The sequence below is a fragment of the Gadus macrocephalus genome, chromosome 15, assembly GCF_031168955.1.
Source record: "Gadus macrocephalus chromosome 15, ASM3116895v1".
Taxonomy (NCBI): Eukaryota; Metazoa; Chordata; class Actinopteri; order Gadiformes; family Gadidae; genus Gadus; species Gadus macrocephalus.
Window position 1 is genome coordinate 9,877,959 of NC_082396.1, and position 20,000 is coordinate 9,897,958.

The 20,000-nt window shown below is 43.5% G+C and overlaps 1 protein-coding gene across 2 annotated transcripts in view; it reads right to left on the bottom strand.

Annotated features, from left to right (window-relative positions):
• The window catches only part of LOC132472798 (cGMP-dependent protein kinase 1), a 74,750-nt gene that overhangs the window by 37,787 nt on the left and 16,963 nt on the right, over positions 1-20,000 (bottom strand). For both annotated transcript variants that reach the window (XM_060072578.1, XM_060072577.1), the window contains exon 3: positions 4,764-4,877. In XM_060072578.1, coding sequence (XP_059928561.1) covers positions 4,764-4,877 — 114 coding nt within the window. The remainder of the gene's footprint in view (positions 1-4,763; positions 4,878-20,000) is intronic.

Below are 20,000 nucleotides of genomic sequence, written 5' to 3' on the forward strand. Positions count from 1 at the left end.
CACACACACAAACACGCAGCACACTAAACAGACACACAAACAGCACACACACACATACACAAACACAAAGAAAGCTGCCAGAAAGAGTGGGTATGTACATTTAGTGAAGTAATACCATACCCCTAAGCAACAGATTTTCCTGATTTAAACACATTAGACTGAATGCTAGAACCTATGAATTAGACTCTGTATAGAAGAACCTGTGTAGTATAATCTGTATGGTAGTCCCTGTATGCTAGACCCTTTAAAGTTGACCCTGAATACTAGACCCTGTATAGAAAACCCTGTATGCTGGACCCTGTGTAGAAGAACCTGTATGATAGACCATGTAGAGTAGACCCTGTAAAGTAGACCCTGTACAGAAGACCCTGTGTGCTAGACCCCCTCTGCATGCAGTTTTGGAACCTGTTCTGCTGGGGGAAGACACCTGGATCGTGTCTCCTATTCTGCCAAAACAAACCCCTTCCCTTCCTCAGTGTGAAGTGGTTTATTCCTGAGGCTGGGCAGACGGGAGTAAAGACGCTATGCAGATACGCATACAAAAGGATGGACAGACTGACGCACATAGGGAATGTCATGCACACTCACACACACGCACACACACACACACACACACACTCACTCACACACACACACACACACACACACACACACACACACACACACACACACACACACACACACACACACACACACACACACACACACACACACACACACACACACACACACACACACACACACACACACATTCACATGCAGACCAAGAATTAGCCATGCAGGCAGGTGATGTGACTTCAATAGTGTGTGTGAGGGAATGAGGATGTCCATGTGTTTTGATTTTCTTTTACGAAAGGATCAGAGTTAAGTCGACCTGAAGTTAACTACTTATCAAACCTTATCTACCTCAGATTCTTTGCATTGAATACATCTTAGAAAAAATTTATCCAAAGTCAAAACCAACAAATGTACCTCACTGCACTCAGGTCCTAAAGTAAGATCTAAGCTCGAAGAGAAAAGTTTTGCTGTAGCTGGGTCTCAGTACCTTCTACTAGTAATGACGTTCCAATAGATGAATCACTCTGCTTTGATATGAAACACAAATGCATTCTGTGAACTTCAGGGTTTTTTCTACCAAAACGAACTCATCTTCAAACAGCACATTCTGTGTACAACCTAAGCACTGTGGACAATTCAAAGACTCTCCGATAGGTATTACAGGTTTGGCTGCAGGTTGGTTGTGATTCAGTCCCTGCTTTAGTGTTGCCACCCCTCCCTTACTTTCAGTTTCACTTTCATCTTTTTACCCCTGCCTCTTGTTATCCGCCCCTGCCTTCTAAGCCAGAGGCAGGAGATAAAAACAAGTGTCGCGTGTCAAGGCTTCAACTGCGCACAAAAGCGTGCACACACACGCACACACACACACACACGCACACACACACACACACAAACACAAAGTGCCCAAGTAATCAAATGAGGGAGCTGTAGAGACTGATGTTGCCAGGTAATAACCCAGTGCGATTCAAACGACAGAACTTATGCATTTTATGCAAATGAGCCAGGAATCATTAACTTCTGAAACTCTGTGAAAGTCTTTAATGGCAGTTAATTGGGCTAACTGAATCACTGTCACAGCAAAGTAGCCAAGAAGTTGGCAGCTTGGCTGGTGGAAACAAAAAAGGGAGTTCTGTGTTTGTGTACTTTGTAATTATGTCTCTTGCATGTCTCTTGTGTATGGATTTATCTGAATAGCATGAACCAGGTTTATGGACATAAAACTTAAGAAACCAATCAAGTAACAAACAAAACTTCTAAGCGTTTCTTACAACTGCATGATTTATGCTTAAAAGGCGGTTAAAACAATCCACTGCAACACGTACTATGGCCAGTACATCAGTGTAGGAATATCTTTGGTAATTACTGTCATCACATCCAAATCCAAGTGGACTACAATTACAGACATGGCAGATTTACACAGGATCAAGACCGACAGACACTAACAAGAACCATTTAATGGTTGAATGCCCCTTTGTTTTTCGGTTGGGGTACTTTTGCATTATGTGTCACCGTGGTAACGTCCTTACGGATTAAGGGGGATATCCACCGGCTGTGGAGCTCACAACTTCACACCGACCAAATGTGCAACCAGCTGACTTTATTGGCACGTCTGGAGAGACTAACAAAAAAATGTCAGCTCACAAAGTGTGGGTGTCTGGGAGAATGTGGGGAGGACAGCGACCACCCTCGGCGATAGAGCCATCCTTACTAGCAGGCTGTAAACACACTCCTCCTGCCCGTATAAACAATGACATCACTTGTTCCACCAAAAGCATGTATGTTTTCTTTTTTACGAAGCTATTACCGATGTAGTTGGGAGGGAGGTGTAAACCCTGGCCTTCTCCCTCCAACACGGCTTTAGACATTTAAGCAGGATGAACACTGTGTGTGTGTACGTGTGTGTGTGTGTGTCCCTCTCTATGTGTCACATAGTGTGTGTGTGTTTGTGTTTGTGTGTGTGTGTGTGTGTGTGTGTGCGTGTCTCTATGTGTCACATAGTGTGTGTGTGTGTGTGTGTGTGTGTGTGTGTGTGTCTCTATCTGTAACATAGTGTGGGTGTTTGAGTGTGTGTGTTTGTGTGTGTCTCTCTGTGTTACATAGTGTGGGTGTTTGAGTTTGTGTGTGTGTGTGTGTGTGTGTGTGTGTGTGTGTGTGTGTGTGTGTGTGTGTGTGTGTGTGTGTGTGTGTGTGTGTGTGTGTGTGTGTGCGTGTGCGCGTGTGCCTGCCTGAGTTTATGAGCATGTGTGCGTAGGTATGTGGGTTTCTACGTGTGGATGGAGATGTGGCGATCAAGAGAAGAAACACACTCTTCTTGAAAGGGTCATCTTATATTATTGCCCCTCCGAACCCCACCCTTCCATTAACCCCTGCACCATCCTCCCCCATCTTCTCCCACCCTCTCCCCCCCCAAGTTGGTGGAACTGCTCTCGCGGGGGGCCTATTGGCATGGCAACGCAGGCAGAAGAGTCTGGTGGGAGACACGAGTGAGCAACATGCCTTGGCATGTAGCCCCCTCCCCCCCACACACACACACACACACCCTTACACACACTCACCTCCAACCCAACCTCTTCCCCCCCACCCTGCCCCTCTTCTACAACATCGATACTTGACCCTCATTCGCCCCCCCCCCCCCCCCCCCCCCACCATTCTCCTCCATCATTGCTCTCCTCCGCACAGAGCCAAAGTTCCAGATGTTTCCCATTTCCTGTGCCGCCAGATAAACACACATCTCTCTTCCTGCCGCACTCTTTTCATAACAGAGCTGCTTCTAGAACATGGTCCTGCTTCTCTCTCCTCCTCCTCCTCCTCCTTTCCTCTTCATACTCTCCTCTAGTCCTCTCCTCCAACTCCTCTCCCCCTCTCCCTCTGCTCCACCTTTCCTGTCCACCTCTCCTGTTTCTCCACCTTTCCTCCTCCTCCTCTCCTCCAGGCCTCTCCCCCTGTACTCCTCTCCTCCTCCTCTCCTCTCCTCCTCCTTTCCTCTCCTCTAGTCCTCTCCCCTTGTACTCCTCTCCTCCTCCTCTCCTCTAGTCCTCTCCCCCTGTACTCCTCTCCTCCTACTCTCCTCTCCTCCTCCTCTCCTCTCCTCTAGTCCTCTCCCCTTGTACTCCTCTCCTCCTCCTCTCCTCCTCCTCCTCCTCTCCTCTAGTCCTCTCCCCCTGTACTCCTCTCCTCTCCTCCTCCTCTCCTCCTCCTCTCCTCTAGTCCTCTCCCCCTGTACTCCTCTCCTCCTCCTCTCCTCCTCCTCCTCCTCTCCTTTAGTCCTCTCCCCCTGTACTCCTCTCCACTCCTCTCCTCCTCCTCCTCCTCCTCTCCTCTAGTCCTCTCCCCCTGTACTCCTCTCCTCCTCCTCCTCTCCTCCTCCTCCTCTCCTCCTCCTCCTCCTCTCCTCTAGTCCTCTCCCCCTGTACTCCACTCCTCCTCCTCTCCTGTTCCTCCACCTCTCCCGTCCCCATTCCTCCTCCTCATCTCCTCCGACATCTTCTTCCGCCTCATTCTCCACCTTATTCCCCCCCCCCCCCCCCCCCCCAAACGCACATACACTCTTACCGCGTCCTCCTTCCCTCATCTCGTGAGATACCACCGGCCAACACACACATGTGTGAATGAAGTGACGGATGCGGTCAACCTTGCCAGGCAGATAGCTGGCCGTTTTGGCGAGGCACTTAGGCAAGAGTGGATGATGTGGGAGAGAAGGAGTGTTTTACCGGGAGTAAAGGAACAACGCTATCGACAGGGTCCCGTTCTCAGCTGGCTGCAATGGAGTGGTGGCGATCTGCTCTGCTGAGCAACTGGAGCACAAGCACTTCCACTTGCAAGCACTTCCACTCAACACGTGTGCGGCTGCATGTGTGACTGCATGTGTGTGTTTGTGCATGTGTTTATTTGTGTGTGCGCGTGAGAATCTGCCAGCCTGTAACAGCATGGTGTCCGACACTTAGAGTGTCATCTGCACACATTAACATAGGTGTGAGTGTGAGTGTGTGTGTGTGTGTGTGTGTGAGTGTGAGTGTGAGTGTGTGTGTGTGTGTGTGTGTGTGTGTGTGTGTGTGTGTGTGTGTGTGTGTGTGTGTGTGTGTGTGTGTGTGTGTGTGTGTGTGTGTGTGTGTGCGTCCTGTGTGTTTGTGTGTCTGTGTCTGTTCAGTTCACTGTTCAGACACATTCAGGCTGAGCTATCTGTGTGAGTGTCTGTTGAGCCTCACTCTTGACAGTGGCGGTTCTGGTGCAGTTGTAGAGAATGGCCAGCTCTCCGAACACCTTCCCTGGACCCATGGTGCACAGCTTCAGGCTCTCCTTGGTCACCTCCACCTTTCCATCTAAACACAAACAGACAGGCAGGGATGGAGAAAATACAGAGTAAGGGATAGGAATGGCCAATCAACCGCATGTAATGCATCAAACTTTTCATGATACTTTTCTTTAATATAAATGTTTTATTGATGGGACAGTTTAAAGAAAAAACACAATAGCCCAAAATCAAAAGTTACTCAAACAAGAATGTGAAAAATAATTATGAGGAGTAATTGCCCTTTAATAATAGATTAATATTTGGGTTATCGCTGAATGGGGTTTCGGTAAAGCAAATCTATATGGGTCCACTTCCAGCAGCCATTGGCCAATCTTCCTGTATCCTTGGCTTTTCGAGGGAACTAAATATATGGCATTTGGTTGGATTATAATCAAAGTGTCCTCAGTGAGTGCTACATTCTGAGCACAGGAGAATCAAGTTGAACCTGGAATCGACTGAGAGTATTATGGGTTGCACTTGAAGGCCATGGGTTTCTTTAGGAAAATGCCTGCGTGAAGCCCTATTAAATGGAATGGCTCTGACTGTTGGCTCGGACAAAAAAAAAGTTTCCCAAGGCCGTTAAAGGGCATGTATTGGACTAGTTTAGAAAAGTAATGTTCAACATGAAAGTTGGACATGGCAGTATTTTACTCTTTCAGGTTATGCACGCTAGCTAGAATTATTATTAAGATACTTTTTTGATGAAAAAGATTAGCCTTTTTTGAGGCAGTGAAATATATTTGGACTTTTTCTACAAATCTGTTTCCTGTGCTGAGTAACAGCTTGGCCACTTGTCATTTCCTAACAGCTGTGATGACAACGCACACTTTATTTCTGGAGAAAATATTGGAAAGGCCAAATGGAGACCATTGATTGGTGTCCTTAAATGGATTCAAGTTCCGAACAAAAGTAAATCTTTTCAGTAAAACTAAACTCCAAGTAGTAGTGGCTCTCATTAGCATGTTAACTGAGAAGAAAGGAAAAAAGAAAGCAGAGAAAACTATTTGGTTAACTGAACCATTCAGGCACATATTAGCCTTGACCGATGCACTCAAGGACTCATTGTCTTTAAAACCAGAGGACTCCTTTCTAAATAACATGAGGTCATAGCAATGAATACCACTCCTATCAAACGGAGAGGCGGAAGAAATACTTTGTTTGTGATGCGTTTACAGTGAAAGATGGAGGGATAAAGTCCTCATTAGTAATCGCAACTGAAACAGTAAAATAGCGAAAGTCATCTTGCTGTTGTCTCTGAGAAGTAACAGGAAAAAACCTGCATCACATGGATTTCTCTAATCGTTTATTGAATCTTTGGACAAAACACAGGTACAGGTTAGTGTTTTTATTAGATTTGAGGGCAATAATTGATTTATGTCTCTGACAGGCATTGTGTGGAACACAAGATAAGATTTACATACAGGGAAAGGGCTGTGGCTGGGATTGTATCTGCTTTGCTCTAGTTTGCTTTGTTTATTGTTATCTGTTGTTTGGTATCTAGTATCCCGAGCGTATGTTGACACCAGCCCGAAGATAAATCCCTTAAATCCCATTTGTAGACATCTGATTCCTGTTTATTTGTTTTTGTAAAAAACATATTGAGTTGATAACTGCTATCAGCTTATGGAATAAATGAAGCAATATAGAAAATAAAGTATTTCACAATAAAATATGCTTCTTTAATTGCTGAATGTATATTAACATTTACTTGTCAAAAAGTCATTATCCAAAACTTTTTCCCTCAAAAAACCATTGTCCAAAACGGTATTGCTCACTATTCCATGGTCATACATAAATTCATAACCATGTGGAAAATAAGTAATGTAAAAAATTATGAATTCCATTACAAGTCAGTTAAACTTTAATCTACCATTAAGCATGTCCATTATAGATCAATTATGGTGCCACCCATCTCTCCAACGGTGTCACCTTGTGAATGGGATTAAACTTTAAAAGCACAAAGCGTACAGAGGGCAGATATGTCGTTCCTCTCTCAGCATTCAAAATCCGCCCTCTAAATCTACAGGACACTGCCCGTGGGTCGGACCTAATGTCCGATCCAGCAGTCCTACTATATTAAAGCTGAACCTCTGGGGTAGGGGTGGGGGGGGGGAGAAAGCATAGAGCCAGAAACAAAAATCTGAGGGGGCAGAGTTAGACCTTTATTTAACGCAGACAAAGCTTTAAGAAGGTTACACTAGGGCAGAATACACAGTGTTGATTTGAAACTGTGAGACAGATTTTCACTGTTTACTAGTGCTAGCCGAGTTTGTGTTCTCTGATAATAGCCCGCTGACAGATCCCTGCTCCCTGCGGCATTATTGGTTTAAACAAGAGAAAGAAGGAGAAACGCACCGCTCACCCACATTTGAGCTCGTCTGCAATCAGATTCAAGGTTGTTAATCTCAAGACAGATTTCTGGGCAGACAGAAGAACTTTCTTTCATCAAACTGAACTTATTTATTTAGGCCCACTAGAAGACCAAGTGATTTAAAATAACTTCTGTTTACTTGTCAATAAAAGAACAAAACAAGACACTTGATCTCTAGATTAGAAAGGCTTCGAGAAAAATGAACTGTGTAAGTAGACACGCTAACAAAAGCGAGAGAATTGACGCAGAATGACGCCGATAATTTGCGTCACTGTCTGGAACAACTGGCAAAAACTGTCGGTTGTTAATGTCAATCTAGCGAAACAGAGACAGCCTTTCATTTCCTGTACACGAGGTCTCTTATGAATACAACAAAAAAATGTTTTAGAGGTCAGCTGTACACTACAGTTCTTCCCTCCACTTTCTCCTCCTCCTTCTCCTCCCTCTTTCTCCTCCTCAACCTCCACCCTCTCTTTCTCTTTCTACTCCACCTCCTCCTCCACCTCCTTTGATACCGCCACCTCTCCTCCTCCTCCTCCTCCACCACAACTTCCTCTCCTCCTCCTCATCCACCTCCCCTTCCTCCCCCAGCTCATCCTCCTCCCTAACCTCCTTCTCGCCTTTTCCTCCGACAGCTCAGTCCTCCAGCTGCCTCTGACCAAGGAGGAAGAGAGAGAGGACCCACGTCCCAGAGAGGAGAACTTATGGCCTCCACTCCCCGCCACAGAGACACAGAGCTCCTTTCCTCTGCTGCTCTGGGTTTACATGACTACACCAACCACCACGCACCCCAGTCCCTCTGCTGTCTACCACTGGCCAGAAGACACACAGCCACAGACTCACGTGAACATCATAGCGGTTCTGACCCACTTTTGATGATTCCAACTGGAGAAGTGAGAGAGCTTTTACAGACAAGGGGCCCTATCTTGCACCCAGCGAAATTTACATTGTACGCCGACGCATGTATCGTTGCTAGTTTGCACCCGGCGCAGAGCGGATTCTACCCCGAAGCAAACTCGCGCCACAACGCTTGCCCCCTGAGAGGCGTGTCGGCGAAAAGCAGAGCCGTGTTCCGGCCCAAATGATGCATGGTGTTATCTTACAGATCGATCTTGCAATTGCGCCACTGACCGAAGAAATCCTGGTTTAAGTGCCCAAGCGGATAGGGCAGTTGGTGTTGCTATTTTGACGTGCCTAGGCAGGTCGGAATTGTAACATAAGCATACGCACACGTGGGCTATACACAGCACAAACAAGCAAACAATTAGCCTAATTTTAATAATATGATGTCAAAGATTGTGTGAAACTGCATAGAAATAGCATGTGGATTGTGGAAACTTTTTTTTCCATAGGGGCTGCATGAACACTGTTGTAGGCTATGCCATGCGTTAAAATAATAATAATAACGACTTACTGCCTTGGGGTAAATGATAACGTTGGTTAAATTATTTGGGAAAGAACAGCTGATACAGAGGTAATAAGTTGTACTTTTATATTCAATGCCTCTGCAAACACCGTAAAGCAAACACATATTTTCTTGACACAGACATCGGGCCCTATCTTGCATCCGGCGCAAGTGACTTAGTCACTGGCGCATGGGTCGTTGCTAGTTTACAACTGGCGCAGAGCGTTCTTTTCCCACCACCGCCACTCGCCGGTAAATTAGGGAATGATCTTGCGCCCCAAGGGGCGGTTCGGCGAAAGGAGGAGGCGTGTTCTGGCGCAAACGATATTTTGCCGTTTCTGAATACAACTGCGCCACAGACCAGGAAATACCTGGTTTAAAGTCAGTGGCGCGTTGTTCAGATGCTATTTTAAGGGCGCATGCATACATGCGCATGCGATGCATACGGATTGCTTGTGCACCTCGCGCATACACTTTGCTTCTCTCATCTAAACGGACAGCAGTTCCCATTTTTGCAAACCATACATAATTACAAGGAAAATAGAATATATCCACACAAGGAAAATCATTGTGGTGTCCATAAAGATAATAAATAGGCATAAATCTAACGTACACATTTACCCAAATTATTCACGCGAATTGTAGCAGGCGTAATGACGGATCAAATTAACCTGGTTGACCAATAGTGGCAAGAGACATATGTAGGCTATATAAGGACACCTGTCAAAGTGGGTTGTCCGTCAAGAATCAGGAACCACAATTCTGAAGACTGCGAAATAAATTCTGAAGACTGCGAAATCACCTTCTGTAAGTCCATTTAAAACCTTACTCTGCAACTTACCAGTTAGGTTGAGGTTGCTCATAATTTTTCTATTGCACAGTGGAATGGAATACGTCTTGGGACCGAGGGTCAGACGCCGGGGGGAGAGGGTCTACCGGCCCAGACACACCTATCTCTCCCTGAGTGAGGAGGAATGCAGGCGTAAGCTACGCCTGACCCGTCAGGCTGTCACAGATATCTGCCATCTCCTGGCAGATGAGCTGGGGACTGATGAACGCTGTCCCTATGCCCTCCCCGTTGCAGTGAAAGTTACAGCGGCACTGCATTTCTATGCATCTGGGTCGTTCCAGCATCCCCTTCTATTGGACGCATTTCACAATCGGCAATAAGTTCGGCTATTCATGCAGTTACGTCAGGTCTAGTCCGACATGCTGGGGAATACATCAAATTCCCCGTTACACCTGACTGCCAGGAAAGAACAAAGCAGGAGTTTTGGACCAAGTATGGGTTCCCTGGCGTCCTTGGTGCTATAGACTGCACCCATGTGCAGCTACGTGCCCCATCAGTAAACACACTCATTTACATAAACCGGTAGGGAACTCATTCGATTAATATCCATTTCTGATGCTAATTGTAGAATAAATCATGTCTTTGCTAATTACACTGGCTCAAGCCATGACTCTTTCATATTGGCAAACTCGACCATTCCTGCCATATTCGAGGGGAATCCTCCCTTGGATGGGTGGCTGTTAGGGGACAACGGCTATCCGTTGAAGACATGGCTCATGACCCCATTTCTTATGCCAGCAACAGTGCGCGAAATTGTATTCAACAGGAAACACACACAAACACGCAGTGTAATTGAACATACATTCGGAATACTGAAAATGCGCTTCAGGCGTTTGGATAGGTCAGGTGGTACTTTACAGTATGGTCCTCAAAAAGTCGCAGCATTCTTTGTGGCATGTTGTGTTTTACACAACATTGCCATGAATCATGGATGTGTCGATGACATTAATGAGGATAGATTAGAGGACTTAAGGAGACGTGATGCTGAACTGCATGTGCCGATGCCATTACGTCCAAATGCCCCAGCAGCAGCACAGGAGAGGAGAGCTCATCTGTCAGAGGAGCTGCATCGTATATAGTGAGGTACGCAAACTCATGACATCTCCGCTCTATTTTTTGGCTACATTGTACAATTATTACCATGCATTCATAACCTTGTGATTCAGAGAAAGTGAGCCCAAAACATCGGAATGTCCTTGAGACATTTTTTATTCGACTTGTCCAAATGTTCGCAGGCGTAAAGGAAAAAAAAAATACAAAACGAAAAATGAAAAGTTGCAAAGATTTGAAGGAGATTTAGCCGAAAAATAAATTATTTTCTCACTCCTCTGAACCTTTCTTGGCGTGCGCCCAGGGACGCGGGAAGTGGGGGTGCTTAGGGTGCTGCAGCACCCCCCCCCCTGGCGGCCTCTGGCTGTAACTGCAAGTGAGAAGGTTTTCTGAACAAATAAAAAAATAATTATAATATAATTTTATCATACAACATGATTTTTCATTAAATTATTGACATCCACCCTTTTTATGATATTGATCATATTATCATTTCATTTTATTTAGAACATTGTCTGAGTAGGCTGACGTAGGCTATGACGCACAACGCAGAACTGTCGATAGCTGAATATCGTACTATGCTGATTTTACATAAGCATGTTGGTGTTCAACATCTGTTGTAGTGAACATTCTAAAACTGGTGTAAAATTTTGCTGCCGTATTAATAGACACGTTGAATGTTATCGTTATGATTCTGGAATCCCGCACGTAAACTGGTTGGCAAAAAAAGAGCAAAGACGGACGGTTCACTTGACGGAGAAATCGTCACTTTCCTCATATCAGACAACTCGTAACTCTGGATGAAAATGAAGGCTTTCTTTTGTTGTCACTTTCCTTTTAAACCTTTAGAAATAACCTCCTGAATCCTTGTTATAACACTGTGTATAATCCCGGACCGCAACAGCTTGTCGGCATGTTGTTAGTGTGTGAAATTCAGCACGATATCAGCCGAGTTGACTCTAATTTCCACATTGTTTACTTGCTGACGTTTGTGAATAACAGTGGCTAGTTGGCAGAACTCTTTTTACACACCAGTAGGGTGTTTATCAGAGCGGAGCCCTGAATCTGACGTCACCCGTCATCTCGTCTCTGTAAACAATGGATGTTGCGCAGCATTTATTATGACGTCATTATATAGACTCTCTCTCAGCACCCCCCCCCCCTTGGACTGACTTCCCGCGTCCCTGACGTTACCCCCTATGTTTTATTCGATACATTTCGACAGTAGGTGCGTTTCCATCCCCCTAATTTAATGCGAACTTTGAAGTATCGAATCAGTAAACGGTGATGGAAGCACCAAAATTCGCATCAAAATCCTCTAATTCGCAAAAAAGTTTATCCGCTCGCCTGAGGTGGTTTTTGAGAAATGCGAAACAGAGTAAATTCGCAAAATGGGAGATGGAAACACATTTTGCGAATCAGCTGTGATGTAGCGAACTTTGAACACACAGGACTGACAGTCTTTCCGATTTCTGCATAACGACCGGCCATAGCAACCCTGCCGACATCAACGTGTAACGTCATCACCCTATTCCGCTCCAACCACTTGATGGAAACGCACCTAATTCAAATTACTTTTTTGCGAACTTTCTAAAGATTTGCATCACCTTTTAGATGGAAACGCAGCTACTGTTACCCCTTATGGGTTTTTCATGACGACAGATAAAAAACGACCGTTTTTTTTACGTTTCATTTGATAAAAACGACAGTGTTACCCCTTATGTTTTTTTTCATGATGACCAATATAAAAAGGAACAGTGTTACCCCTTATGTTTTTTATTCATGACGACCAATAAAAAACAACAGTGTTGCCCCTTATGTTTTTTTTCATGACGACCAATAAAAAACAACAGTGTTACAATAGACATGATAGCATTACGTTTCAAATTAAAGATATTATGTTTTCCACAGAAATTGAGCCGCGGTCTCCAGTGGGTTAGGCAGAGTGCACTCCACTGCACCACTGAGGCGATGACAACAGACAATAATCAATCATCAATAAAGAGGATATACATGACATTAAAATGTATGTGTGTATTTCTATTATTTCCCTTATGTTTTTTTTCGTGACGACCAATAAAAAACGACAGTGTTACCCCTTATGTTTTTTTCATGACGACTGATAAAAAAACGACAGTGTTACCCCTTATATTTTATTTGACAAAGACAACAGTGTTACCCCTTATGTTTTTTTTCATGACGACCAATAAAAAACAACAGTGTTACCCCTTATGTTTTTTTTCATGACGACCAATAAAAAAAGGAACAGTGTTACCCCTTATATTTTTTTTCATGACGACTGATAAAAAAACGACAGTGTTACCCCTTATATTTTATTTGACAAAGACAACAGTGTTACCCCTTATGTTTTTTTTCATGACGACCAATAAAAAAAGGAACAGTGTTACCCCTTTTTTTTTTTTTCATGACGACCAATAAAAACAACAGTGTAACCCCTTATGTTTTTTTTCATGACGACCAATAAAAAACAACAGTGTTACCCCTTAGGTTTTTTTTCATGACGACCAATCAAAAACGACAGTGTTACCCCTTATGTTTTCTTTCATGACGACCAATAAAAAACAGCAGTCTTACCCCTTATGTTTTTTTTCATGACGACCAATATAAAAAGGAACAGTGTTACCCCTTATGTTTTTATTCATGACGACCAATAAAAAACAACAGTGTTACCCCTTATGTTTTTTTTCATGACGACCAATAAAAAACAACAGTGTTACCCCTTAGGTCTTTTTTCATGACGACCAATCACAAACGACAGTGTTACCCCTTATGTTATCTTTCATGACGACCAATAAAAAACAGCAGTCTTACCCCTTATGTTTTTTTTCATGACGACCAATAAAAACGACAGTGTTACCCCTTATGTTTTTTTTCATCGCAACCAATAAAAAATGACAGTGTTACCCCTTGTGGTTTTTTTCATGACGACCAAAGAAAAACAACAGTGTTACCCCCTATGTTTTATTTGATAAATATCGACAGTGTTACCCCTTATGTTTATTTCATGACGGCCGATAAAAAACGACAGAGTTACCTCTCATGATTTTTTCATGACGACCAATAAAAAACAACAGTGTTACCCCTTGTGTTTTTTTTCATGACGACCAATAAAAAACAACAGTGTTACCCCTTATGTTTTTTTTCATGACGACCAATAAAAAACAACAGTGTTACCCCTTAGGTTTTTTTTCATGACGACCAATCAAAAACGACAGTGTTACCCCTTATGGTTTTTTCATGACAACTGAAAAAAAACGACAGTGTTACCCCTTATATTTTATTTGACAAAGAGAACAGTGTTACCCCTTATGTTTTTTTTCATGACGACCAATAAAAAACAACAGTGTTACCCCTTATGTTTTTTTTCATGACGACCAATAAAAAACAACAGTGTTACCCCTTATGGTTTTTTTCATGACGACCAAAGAAAAATGACAGTGTCACCCCTCATGTTTCATTTGATAAAAACGACAGTGTTACCCCCTATGTTTTAATTGATCAATTTCGACAGTGTTACCCCTTATGTTTTTTTCATGACGACCGATAAAAAACGACAGTGTTACCCCTTATGTTTCATTTGATAAAAACGACAGTGTTACCCCTCATGTTTCATTTGATTAAAACGACAGTGTTACCCCCTGTGTTTTTTTTCATGACGACCAAAGAAAAACAACAGTTTTGCCCCCTATGTTTTATTTGATAAATATCGACAGTGTTACCCCTTTTGTATTTTTCATGACGACCAATAAAAAACAACAGTGTTACCCCTTACGTTTTTTTTTATGACGACCAATAAAAAACAACAGTGTTATCCCTTATGTTTTTTTTCATGACGACCAATAAAAAACAACAGTGTTATCCCTTATGTTTTTTTTCATGACGACCAATAAAAAACAACAGTGTTACCCCTTATGTTTTTTTCATGACGACCAATAAAAAACAACAGTGTTACCCAGGGACGCGGGAAGTGGGGGTGCTTAGGGTGCTGCAGCGGCCCCTGGCTGTAACTGCAAGTGAGAAAGTTTTCTGAACAAATCAATACATTTTTTATTTTTTTGTATAATTTTATCATCCAACATGATTTTTCATTAAGTTATTGACATCCACCCTTTTTATGATATTTATCATATTATCGGTACTATGCTGATTTTACGTAAGCATGTCAGTGTTCAACATCTGTTGTAGTGAACATTCTAAAACTGGTGCAAAATGTTGCTGCCATATTAATAGACACGTTGAATGGTATCGTTTTGATTCTGGAATCCCGCACGTAAACTGGTTGGCAAAAAAAGAGCAAAGACGGGCGGTTCACTTGACGGAGTAACCGTCACTTTCCTCATATCAGACAACTCGTAACTCTGGATGAAAATGAAGGCTTTCTATAATTGTCACTTTCCTTTGTAAACCTTTAGAAATAACCTCCTGAATCCTTGTTATAACGCTGTGTATAGTCCCGTACCGCAACAGCTTGTCGGCATGTTATTAGTGTGTGAAATTCAGCACAGTATCAGCCGAGTTGACTCTAATTTCCATATTGTTTACTTGCTAACGTTTGTGAGTAACAGTGGCTAGTTGGCAGAACTCTTTTTACACACCAGTAGAGTGTTTATCAGAGCGGATCCCTGAATGTGACGTCACCCGTCATCTCATCTCTGTAAACAATGGATGTTGCGCAGCATTTATTATGACGTCATTATGTAGATTCTCTCTCAGCACCCCCCCCCCGGACTGACTTCCCGCGTCCCTGCGTGCGCCTGGCAAATCCGCCATCATAATAGCAATCCGCCATGGAACAAGCGCTGATCGCTCTTAAAGGGGATGCGAGAAAACGCTCTGATTGGTTCATTGCACGTTACGCCCAAACCACACCTACGCCGTAATTAGGCTGCTTCAGACCAACCCTTTTGACCCTTGCGCCGCCACGCAAGTGTCATTTATCCGCCTGTAAAATAGCGATAGCGCCGTAGAACCGCCCACAAAGCTACTTGCGCTTTGCGCTTCCCACCGAAATTTAAATGACGACTCAGTGTTTCTGAAGTTGTCGAAGAAAACGTTATTCCATGTGTGAATTAGGCCATATTATTTGGACATAAACTAAGCCATTTGAAGTTTGAAATTCATGTGGTCATGCATCTGTCTCAGGGGAGACTGCAAACCAGCTGTCAAAATATCAACTCGTCAGTTTCAAATGCGCTTATGGCTCTTAAATGGGATGGGAGATGGCACTCTCATTGGTTTATTGCATGTTACTCCCAAAACAGACCTACGGGTAACCAAGCTACTTCAGACCAACCCATATTAGATTTATGTCGGGCGCAGCAAGAGTAATTTATCCGCCGGTATAATAGCAACAGTGCCAGAGACCCGCCCACAAAGCTACATCCGTTTTGCTCTTCTCACTTGCGTTTCAGACCGTTAAAATAGGGCACGATCGGTTATTAGGGCGCAGATGCCTTTGACCTTGATTCAGACTGGGCCGACTGCCATTCAGAGTCTCTTAGTAGGCTTGTATGTCAGTGTGGATTCTACTTAAAGGTGACATATTATGCTACCAGGTGTGAGTGTGATTAGCCGTTACAAGCTGTTTTGAAAATCTGCCTCTTCTGACATCACAAGTGGACGTGTCCACCTAGATAAATGGTAAATGGACTGCATTTATATAAGCGCTTTAATCGAAAGCGCTTTACAATATTGCCTGACATTCACCCATTCATGCACACATTCACACCCCGACGTCTGTCAAAGATGCAAGGCGACAGCCAGCTCGTGGACTGTAGCCAACGTTGGTCATCTATCCGTCACAAGGCTAGGTGGAAACACCCACCTATGATGCCAGAAGCCAGACGTTTTGATTTGATTCGATTCAATGCTCTAAAGATTCGGTGCGATTTGATGAGATATGATTCAATCCGATAGAAACAGATCTTTTTTTTTTTTCAGATCCGTATGGAAACGGAATGAAATTAGTTGACAATGCTGTGTTGATATTAGGGATGTGAATAACTCAAATTTTTCATGGTCGAATAATCAGTGGGTGTTATGAACGAATAATCGATTATTCGATGTGTGCCGATATTCACAAAGGCAGCCATGGATCATTGGCAAGAAATCACTTAATATCTTAAACGCAAAAAAACAACTACCTGCTAAGTAGTTCCAGTCCAATTGTCTGTTCGGCCTTCAAAACGAGAGCTGATCAATTGTGAAAAAGGCATTAAACTGTAATCAGAAAACGCGGCTATATGGACCCTATAGTATCTGTGGTATATAAAGGCTGGGACGTATTGGTGGATCGTTATACCCCTAGTAGTTATGGCATTCACCACAATCACAGCCTTAATGGAAATGACCACTTCAGGTTATTCTCCATTAGACCCGAAGCGTGAAAACCTTCAGCATGAAAGCTGTTTGTTACGCCACAGTACTTGAAGACATGTCATGCATTTATGTCTCTAAAATCAAGGATAAAGCAATCTTAGGAGCCAAGAAGAAAAAAGGAAAGTACAACGAATGCAGGTATAAAAAAAGTCATTAGGAAACAAAGAAAAATGGAGGCCTGATGCAGATTACACACTTGTGTTTTCCTGAAGAGCCACTAGCTTGTTTAGAATAGTTATGGGTCCAAAGTAATGATATGAGTGACCTGTTACTCCCTGCCACAGGCCATAAAGAGATATTATGGAGCTGTTTGGCTGATTGTGTCCCTTCAAAAGGCGCATAACAAATTCAGAAAATAAAGAATAGAAAGTGATACATGAAGGAAGTCAGACTGGATTAATAATATTATGACTGCAGAAATTACCCTTTATGTTTTTTTATCCAAGTGAGGTTGAGGACAATCAAAGCATTGAATCAGAATTTGTGTAAACACAAATACCAAAGGCTGCACAACACAGTTTCATAAAAAAACAACTGTACAGTGCAGACTATAGGACTAAGAACCACATCTTCCTCCTTTTTATAAGTCCATAAAGGCATGCGTCATAGTTACACCTCAGAGACACAAAGATAGTACATCTCAACAAAATGCCTTAACTACATTCAACATCAAATGCAATGAAATTGGCGAGTGTCTGGGGGGCCATTCTGTTCCTGAACCTCCCAACACGTATAAATCCTCCCCAGTCCCTTATCCCTCACCCCTCCTCTGGCCCCTCCCCCAGCCCCTTATCCCTCACCCCTCCTCTGGCCCCTCCCCCAGCCCCTTATCCCTCACCCCTCCTCTGGCCCCTCCCCCAGCCCCTTATCCCTCACCCCTCCTCTGGCCCCTCCCCCAGCCCCTTATCCCTCACCCCTCCTCTGGCCCCTCCCCCAGCCCGTCTCCATTTTAATTAACCAATCTTAACGGCTCTGTTCCAGCCTCATCAGATGAGGGCTTCTATCCTGACATGCTGATTGATTAGTGATTAGCAAGAGCTCTCACTCATAGTTCACGCAACCTTACCCCAGACCTCTTAATTAACAGTTATCATTAATATCATATCTGCATGCTTTTATGGATTTATTTATTTATTGTATATATTGATGTATTCTATTTATATGTATACTTTTTTTCATAAACTTTGTAAGTATTTGATTTAAAAGTTTATGATATGATATAATAATATATATAAACTATAATTATTATTGGCATATACAACAAAGTATAGGGATAAATAGAGGCACACAGATAGAGACAGGCATTACATTAATATTAACATATATATTATATTATATACATCTATAATATTTACCCACATGCACACATTTTTAGCATGCATGCATATGTTTACACAACAACGTACACAAACACGCACGCATGCATGCGCACACACACATACACACTCACATACACCTTGGATTCTCCCCTGGATTGACTTCAAAGGCAATCGAGTACACTTGAGTTTCTAATCAATAGTCTCTACCATTATTTTGGTTTAACAACAATAAAGGCTAAAGTAAAGGTCATCCCATATCATGAGGCGTTCCGGGGAAAGTGATCCATCTGGGACAGATTCAGAAAAAAATAGAAATCTTTGTGTTGTTTTGGTGCTCCGGTGCGTGAGATTAAGTGTGTACTGAACGCTTGGCTTTCAACCCTTTTTTCATCGCAGAAATTCCCCTTCACAGCCTCACCTGTGTGTTTTGTGTACGCGTATGTGTGTTTTTCGTGTGTGTGTGTGTGTGTGTGTGTGTGTGTGTGTGTGTGTGTGTGTGTGTGTGTGTGTGTGTGTGTGTGTGTGTGTGTGTGTGTGTGTGTGTGCTTGTGTGTGTGTGTCTGTGTGGAGGACTTTTTTTCTTTTTTTTTGTCACCCTATGGAGCAGATTACTTCTACCTCATCTTGACTTGGCAAACACGGAGCTTATCCAGACCCTGCAGACACTCCAAACCCGGTATCCTGTCTCACTGTGAAACACACTGTCCACACTCAGACCCAACACTAAACCTGTCTCACTGCACCACACACTGTCAGCACTAAGACCCACCAACACTACACCTGTCTCACTGCAACACACACTGTCAGCACTAAGAACCACCAACACTACACCTGTCTCACTGCACCACACACTGTCCACACATAGGCCGACCAACACTACACCTGTCTCACTGCACCACACACTGTCCACACTAAGAACCACCAACAGCAGAATACCTGTCTCACTGGTACACACTGTCCACACTAAGAACCACCAACAGCAGAATACCTGTCTCACTGGTACACACTGTCCACACTAAGAACCACCAACAGCAGAATACCTGTCTCACTGGTACACACACTGTCCACACTAAGAACCACCAACAGCAGAATACCTGTCTCACTGGTACACACTGTCCACACTAAGAACCACCAACAGCAGAATACCTGTCTCACTGGTACACACACTGTCCACACTAAGAACCACCAACAGCAGAATACCTGTCTCACTGTTACACACACTGTCCACACTAAGAACCACCAACAGCAGAATACCTGTCTCACTGGTACACACTGTCCACACTAAGAACCACCAACAGCAGAATACCTGTCTCACTGGTACACACTGTCCACACTAAGAACCACCAACAGCAGAATACCTGTCTCACTGTAACACACACTGTCCGGATGGGTTATTCAAATATTTGATTATTCGACAGTAACACCAAACCCTCTCCTCAAATAAAGACAGACAGACACACAGGCATGCAGACAGACCAGGGGACTGACTGGCGGGTAGACCAGCAGATAGACGGAGAGGCCAAGAGGAAGATAGACTGACAGAATGGAAGATGGGCAAACAGATGGACTAAAGTCTGAAAGACAGAAAGACGTAAAGACAAGAAGATCAAACAGACACACAAACGAGGGAAAGAAAGGAAGAATCTCATGGCATCTCACTTTCTACCTTTCCTTGGACAACTCTTACCATGATGAAGGCATTCACACAAGCCTACATTTGCACACAGTGACACAGTCAGTTTGACAAAGGCACTGAT